An 8,373-nucleotide genomic window follows, 5' to 3' on the forward strand; every position below is an offset into this window, starting at 1 on the left:
AGTTGTTCTTTAAGCATACCGAGATCATGCTCAATAACATCTGGGTATGTGCTCAAAGCTTGATCGGTCAGTTGCTGAGGAAATGCTTGATGGCATTTCGGCCATCTTCATGTCTGATGCTGGTGTACAATGTGGTCGCGCCAATTGTTACCAACAATAAATCATGCTCCCATGGGATATCATATATTTTTTTCAGAAAATCCCCTGTGTCCTGTATGTAGGAAGGGAGGGTTTTTTTGACTAGGGGACACAAAAAGGAATCTACAAATTGTGAGGTGTTCTCAAATGCTCCTTCAATGGCAGAGATAATTGGGCGCCCTGGTGGGTTTTCTAGACTTTTATGTACTTTTGGAATAAGGTGAAAGACTGGAACCACCGGCTTGTCTATTTTTAAGAACAAACGTTCTTCAGATGTAAGTAATCATTGGTTGTACCAGTCTTTTAACTGCTCATTGTACCTTGTAAAACTTGTTTGCATAATAGTCTCAGTAACCTTTGCGTAGTTGTTGCAGTTATTTAGTTGCTTATAAGCCTCATTCAAGTACCCTGTTCTGTCCCACAACACCACATTCCCACCCTTGTCAGCGTTGCGTACAATACAATTTCCCTGGAAGTAACTAATGCAGAGTACTCTTTTTCATGCTGTGAATATATTTTATGTTTCACACTTGTACATTTTGCTAAGTTTTTCAAATCATTAACCACTAATTCATTAAATATATCAACAGAATCTTTAGCGGTCATCAGAGTAAATCCGGAGGCTGGTCTGAAATTTGTCGGTGCACTTCCGCTAATGTCCACTTCCTGTTCCCTAGCAGCTTCAAGAGCTTGACTCATAGAGGTTTGGGGATTGTCTGCTTGATTAATTTGAAATGAGGTATTAGCATCATCCTGATTCAACATTGATGCATTTTGCTCGTTGACATTGTCCATTTCCCTCAAACCCAACATTAAATCCATATCGGCCAACAACAAACTCCCTGGATGGTTTATATTGTCCATGCTGACATTGGTTTCTCGTGGTCTTTGCAGCTGATTTTGCGCAAAATGTTTTTTCAATTTTAATGTTCTAACAAATTTAAAAACATCCACTCGCGTTGTTACACAAATCAGCTGGCGGGCAGTATGATCGTCCCAATTTGAGTATACTCTTCTCTTTATCTGATAGTGTGATGTCGGTTAAATTCACGATTGTGCTTTCCTCTTCCTGAGATATCGCTTCAACTACTTTGTCTTTTTGAAACTTGCGGCGTTGGCATTGTTTCGACCCCTTGTGTCTCTGTTGCCTCTGCCTTTTCCTCTTTGCGTTCCTTCGTAATTCACAGGTGGTCTTGGGCAGAGATTGAACATTCTCTCCTGCTCTAAAAAAACAAACTCTTTGAAAGATGGTGCAACTGGCGCTCCTTGTCTGCTGTGCCCTTCCTCTAAATCAGTATCCACTTCTGAACTCTGGATTCTACTCAATTCCGATTACCCATCTGTTCTGTTAGGCCCTTTCTGGTTCAGACGCTGTCTTCTTACACTTTCGAATTTCTTCGCAAAAGTGTAAGTTTGTCCCCGCTCATAGTCGTTTTTGTCTCTTAAGAATTTGTGCGCCTTTCTTTCTTTAATAGTTGCTTCCAATTTCTTCAGGCGTTCAAGCATGCCAGTCGAACTTCTCAATATGCTCTTTATTAGTTTCTTTGTCCAACATCTCTGTTATTTGGGCAATTTCTTCCACTATTTTCTGTCGATCTATCTCTGCGTATTTCACTAGGATTGCTAGCATTCTATGCGATTATTCTTGATTATTTTCTGCCGATTCACAAAGCATGTTTGGATTAGGGTCCTCATAAGTAGGTGCCATAAGAATACGAAGCCCTTGCGGTATTCTTTTCACTTCCAAATATCTCTGAAGGGACTTTGACTGCCACCATTTTGATAACTCACTGCGCTTTAATTTTTCCAAGCGTCTTAAGCGTGCTGTTACATCCGAGACTTTATCAGTACTCGCTGCTGTTCCTGTTGTCCTGCTACGGACAATGGTGTCATCAAAAATAGATAGCAAAAATTCCAAAGCAAAGCTCAGTAGCAAATCTTGAAGTCATCTAAGACTGTGATGTCTCAGTATCCACTCAGGAAAACAAGGACCATGGCCAATGTTAAGATACAAACCCTATAAAAGGAAGCACCAGTCTTCTTTGTTTCACACAAGACTTCTATTAGCTGCACCATCCTTCAGCACGTTAACTATCTCTATGTTGTCCTCCACAAATTGCCCAACGGCCACCTGGGGAAGATGTTGCCTGTGCCATCTTCAACTGATCATGGGAGTACATATGTTCCAGACTTAACTTTCTACACTAGCTTTCCATCAGTAACTTGTCATATTTCAAAATGTATATTTTTGGTGAATAGGCTCATCCATGTATATATCTTTTGCTACCCAACAAGCAGAAGGCTGCTCAACCATTTTAAGTGCACCCACAGGATTCATTTTAGACCAGCGCAAATCGACCATGAAGCTCTGATGTGTTTAAACATGCTCCCTTTAGCCTGTGTGCCATCCTCTGTCAATTTCATTGCGCCACTCACCTCAGTCATTGATTATGAGTACATGTTCAAGTGTGATCTTTCAATATCTATTGACGTTATTAAAATGTTGCTAATTATTAATATGCAAGTCCTGAATAAGCGCAGTCATGTTTTCGTTTTTTGAGAGAAGACCTCAGTCATAGGTTGTCAATCACCTCTATCTTGCCATCCATACATTGCTCAACAACTCCCCAGAGTAATCTACATTTGCTATCTTCAATTGCTATCCTCGATTGACTCAGCTGGGTGTCTTCTGGCTGGGGCCTCATCTATCCACTGCTTTTTCTTCTTCATCTTGCATGAATGCCCTGAACTGCCTTCCAAAGTGCATATTTCCAATACATAAATCCTTGAAACAAATGTATAAATAAATACATACATTAGACAACAAAAATTCGCATTTGGCTCGATTGGATGATGAGAAACATTTTAATCATTATTTATATAATTTTGATTTGTTTATTACTGAGGTTTGTTATTGAAATGGAAGCCTCAGGGTACAACAATTAAAGTTAGTTATTTACATATATTTTCAAAGCTTTATTAGCAGTCTCCTTAACTTGTCCTGTGTTTTACATCTGCCAGCCCTGTATTGAATGTATCAATGTGTTGTCATCATTGTCCAGTCTATTTATTTGCTGTGAATCTAGTGCATGTCTAATGATGCAGCGTACATTGCTTGAGACATTTGATAAGGATTTTCACTCCTACATTCCGATATCAAATAAAGCAATACATGGGAAACAGTCAGATTCTCTGGGGTACGAGCACCAGAATCAGAACAAGGGACATTAAGAGCCAGCACAAGGGCATGCATGACTCTCAGCAGACTGTGTTGGATTGTCTGTTACCACTGGTCAAAGAGTAAATGTTTTGTGAGAGAAAACCGGTCCTACTATCCTCTTCCCTTGACCAGGAGATGCCTTCTGGAATTTTTCTGTGGTTGAAAAAGGATGGTGTAGCACTTTGGCAAAAATATACAAGAGACTAGGGCACAACTAGAGCATAAGATAGAGAAGATTTCCATGGCCACCATGTACTTGCCCTTAGTACTGAGGTACGCTGGAACGAATGAGAGCCAAACGCTGAGGAAGGCAAGCATGCTGAAGGTGATTAACTTAGCTTCATTAAAGGTGTCAGGCAGTTTTCTGGCTAGGAAGGCAACAATGAAACTGATGGAGGCCAGCAGCCAAAGATATCCCAGCATGCACCAGAAAGCAATGTGAGACCCTTCATTACATTCAACTATTATGTATCCAGGCTGAGTGTGAAATATATATTCTGGAAAAGGTGGCATGAAAGCCAACCAAAAGGCACATACAAGTACCTGGATGAGTGTACAGATGCTAATGACACTATAAGAGAGCCCAGGCCCAGCCCATCTTCTTAGTTCACTGTTGGGTTTGGTGGCATTGAAAGCAATGACCACCATAATGGTTTTGGCCAAAATGCAGGAGATACAAAGAGCAAAAGTGATGCCAAAGGCTACCTGGCGCAAGAGGCACTTCTTGGCAGTGGGATAACCAATGAAAGCCAAAGAGGATAGAAAGCACACAGTGATGGACAGTAGCAGAAGGTAGCTCAGGGAGCGATTGTTTGCTTTGACAATGGGAGTCTCCCTGGAATGAACGAAGAGACTTAGTATGACCATTGTTATCAAAGAGAAGGAAACATTAAGAGCTGCCAAGGCGCCCCCTATGGGCTCATCATATGTGAGGAAGTCTATAGTCTTTGGAATGCACTGATCTTTCCAGGTAGTAGGCCAACTCCACACAGGGCACTTCAAGCATTCAATGGAATCTAGACAGGAGATAACATAAAACATATTTCAGATTTGAACACATATATTTTTTGACAACAAACATGGACACTTTAGTAATTCACACACCTCTGAAATGTACGGTGGATCTGTGCATAACACATTCTGACCTCCACTGTCAGAAATTATGTGTTAACTCGGGACCATTTCTTAATATTTTACAGGCAAATGCATGTTCCTGTAGGAAGTCTGGGAGGAATTCACGGGCAGAATATATATGCGAACAAGACTTGTTCACACTCCTTCTACAATACCACTTCCCATCCTATAAATTGCACAGCCCAAACTTACAGTGTATTTGTTTAGGAGATGCAGGAATGCAATATACAAACTAAAGGAGCACAAGGCAATGTAACAAGAACATGAAGACCAAAGCAAGGTTGGGATTCAAAAAGTAAACATCAATTACCGATTATGACAAATAAAAGTTGCAGGACCTTTGGTGTGGGTTGTAACAGAGACTCATGTAAGTCTAAAGAAGGGTGTAAAAATATAACAGTAATATCTGGTAAATATGTCCATCGATCTTTTCACTGGAACTAGAAAAATCCAACTAAATTGACAAGTCCTTGTTTTAGTCATACCTTGGAGTAATTGCTTTTTCATAACCTCTAAATAATACATATATGCAATATTATTCCACCAACATGAGGTAGAATCGTCCCATGATTCATAAGATCGGCATCAGTATAAGGCCCCTAACAGGGATTCAATAGACAATCTAAGTGAATGGCAAAAAGGTTGACAGAAGTGCTTAGATTAAAAGAGAACGGAAATACCCTGAAGGTGGTCAAAGGTACCAGGGCACAGCTTACCCTTGATGGAAGCATTCTATTGCCTTAATTCAGAAGGCTTTATGTCAATCATAAAGCCGAAAATTGATTTCCCTGACTGATGACTAATTAGCATTTTATAGCTACATTTTTGCTTCCCAAAGCTCATACCACACTGCCCTCTAATTGATAAGCAGTGGCAAAGCCAGTAGGTTTCAAATTCAGGCTATTGATGCTTACCTATTAGCTTTGATAATGCCTTTTTTGTCAATTTTGTTTGTTTAGCATTGTCAAAAATAAATGCCTTTTGCTGATGTTGTGTGGCATTGCCTTAAAAAATAAAGAAAAAGAACATAATGACATGGATGCATGCATTCATTTGTGCGCATAATGGTGCTAGGGAGCCACCTTTCATTATTATGTATGTCCGCATCCACCACCACACGTGAATGTGCATGCAGCTAGTCCCAGCCAAAATATTGTCCACATTTTTTATTTACCACTACAAGATGGCGGACACCAGTCTAGAAGCTGTACATAAAATAAATAACTTAATTGTGATTAAAATGGAGTTTGTATAGGCATGACAAGCAAACATAATTATGGAGCAGGTGATGTTACCATCGGGGTGCAAGGAATATCTGTGTGTCGAGATGGGATATTAAAAAGAAAAACAAAATAATAAATAGGCAGGGTGGGGTTTAGGGCAGGAATGTATGAGATAGAGGGTGGGGCTAGAAGCAACACAGAGTTTTTCAGAGAGTATTTGGGGGAGAGTCACACAAGGGTTCAAGCAGGAAAACAAATGCAGTCCCGGGGAGTGCTGAAAGTAGAGGCGAGGAAGTCATCAAACAAGAAGCAGACAATTGATCTAAAAAAAGGCAAACAAATCATAAACAGTGGACCTACCCAGAGCCCACACTAAGTTTTCTGTAGGCCACAAAATTCTCTACCTTGAAATGAATGTAACACTCCTTCCATTGATACTGCTTACCTGCCCACCCAACACTTGAGATGCTGAATAGATCTGCCTCTACACTATGACCCAATCTCCAACTCTTTCTGCCACACTTACTTTGGATTAGCCCTCTATTCACTCTCTCCAGCACACAAGTATCAGAACTGCCCGTGCATTGACAAGGAAACTTACAACATTTCTGATGTTTACAGGAATTTACATTAGATGATGACATTTTGAAGAAATAGGGACCTCTCTTGACGTTATTAAATGCAACAAATAGGAAAGTCATTGAATGGTACTACTTTACTGCTTTATACCTCCAATTCTGTAGACTGGATAATGATTTTCCTACATTGTAAGACTAACTCACATTTTGTTGGCCTAAGTTTGCGCTATAGACACACATGATAAAACTATTTAGAATGTTCAATTTTTTACAGTTTATCTCTGTTGATATTAGATAGGTTTGTTTCACTTACATTGCTAAATCTGTTTGCAAAGTGGTACATACATCTGATTTCTGCTTTTCCTATTTTCCCCTTTTCTTCTTCCCAATTTCCTCCATAGGTTTTGTTAATTATACATAAGATGACATGTATTCTTTGCACACCAATACCTGTAATCAGGCATGTATTTTGAAGTCCTGATAATGATCCTGCATTAATCAAGGATCGAAACACTGTTGACCTTAAACACTCTCACCGTGTAAATTTGTGTATATGACTTTTAGGTGCAGTAGTGTTCTCCTCGATATAAATAAGTAACCCCAATTTTGGATACAACTGATGGTCATTTGATGTCTAATGACTGTTATTTTCATGTTTTTAACACCGATTGAGGAGTATCCCTAAGGGGTTAATCATCCACACAAATATATGTTTGATTAAAAGTATACTACATATACATTTTGTATTACTCCTGGACATAATTCTTGTCTCCAGAGCATTTCTATCTATTCATTAACTGTAGGGACTTTTGTTCCTGAAAATAGTCTTAATTATTTAGCACATTTGAAACATTCATTTATATCAATAGAGCTAGTAATGGATTTTAAACTTTCTTCAGAGACTGACTTGACCATGGGCAACGTGAAATGCTGACAGAGGTATAGATAAAGAAGTTAAATAAAGAACAACAAAATTATCAGCATGTTGGCGCATATCCCGGTTTTACCACATGGCCGGCCTTATTCCATACCCTTCAGATTACATTGAAATCAAACTCTTCATACCCTAAATTGTTCTTTTGACTTAGGGTAAGGATAAATACATAATTACAAATGTATAAGTAAATCCATAGATGATTGATTGATACCCTTGCATTGGTACTGGAGAGAAGGCATGGAATTTAAAAAGCCATCACACACCAAGGAAACTGATCACCAGTGCAATCAAGTTCATTGAAGGTTTACACTCTATAAGAAGATATTAATTAGCATTACTCCTTTCCATATCGATAAAAACATCAACAGAACCGAATATATATTTGACCTACTGAGCCAGTAATCAACTTAAAGCCTTAGGAATAGGACCATGTATTAATATTATGTATTACATGATGAATTCTGATTTCAGATTTGTTCACAGCTTAATCACAATCTCTTAGAATCTCATAAGGGGAAATGTTTTAAGCCAGTAACCAAATGTCAACATTTATAATTTTGCTATAAGTTTTATAATTGTATTCATTGTTATTCTCTTCACAAGAGGACCAGTCACATTTAATTCTAAATGTCTGTCTGTTCTCATTTTTAGTGCATACCCAGGTGCAATAATGTTCTCTTCTTATTTGCATGTGAAAATAACTGTGTCATCTTGCTCTTTTTATAAATGTCATGGATTTCCTGTGCTTGTCGCACAGTGGTTTAATATCGTGGATCCCAATGGCGATGCTCCGGGTTGTTTTGCTGTCCAGCTGTAGAGTTCAGGATATGGTCGGTTGGGGCTAGACCAAAAGTGACTACGCTCCCCTCATAAATATATGGACAGTCTTAATGTTTGGTGAAGGAATTTTACTCAGATATGAGCAGTGTACTTTTTAAAACTGTTCAGCCCACTCCCCCATAATTGAATACATTCACTTTTTTTCTGAATGTGTTCTGAGACTAGATGTTGTATGTGGTATGTGTTATATGCGTGTGAATGATCTTCCAGTTGAAGGCATATTCCAAGATATAGAAGATGAGGTTCATTAGGTTTCATTTAAAGTTAAAATAACATTCTTATCCTTGGAACAGTAGCTCCTGG

General features: G+C 38.9%; 1 protein-coding gene across 1 annotated transcript; it reads right to left on the reverse strand.

The window, feature by feature from the left end:
- Positions 1 to 3,469: 3,469 nt before the first annotated feature.
- LOC146782705 (vomeronasal type-2 receptor 26-like) lies at positions 3,470 to 4,399 on the reverse strand. Its single transcript, XM_085637194.1, has one exon. The coding sequence runs from the start codon at positions 4,397 to 4,399 to the stop codon at positions 3,470 to 3,472; it is 930 nt and encodes a 309-aa protein (XP_085493320.1).
- Positions 4,400 to 8,373: the final 3,974 nt, after the last annotated feature.

The sequence above is a fragment of the Triturus cristatus genome, chromosome 12 (genome assembly GCF_964204655.1).
Source record: "Triturus cristatus chromosome 12, aTriCri1.1, whole genome shotgun sequence".
NCBI lineage: Eukaryota > Metazoa > Chordata > Amphibia > Caudata > Salamandridae > Triturus > Triturus cristatus.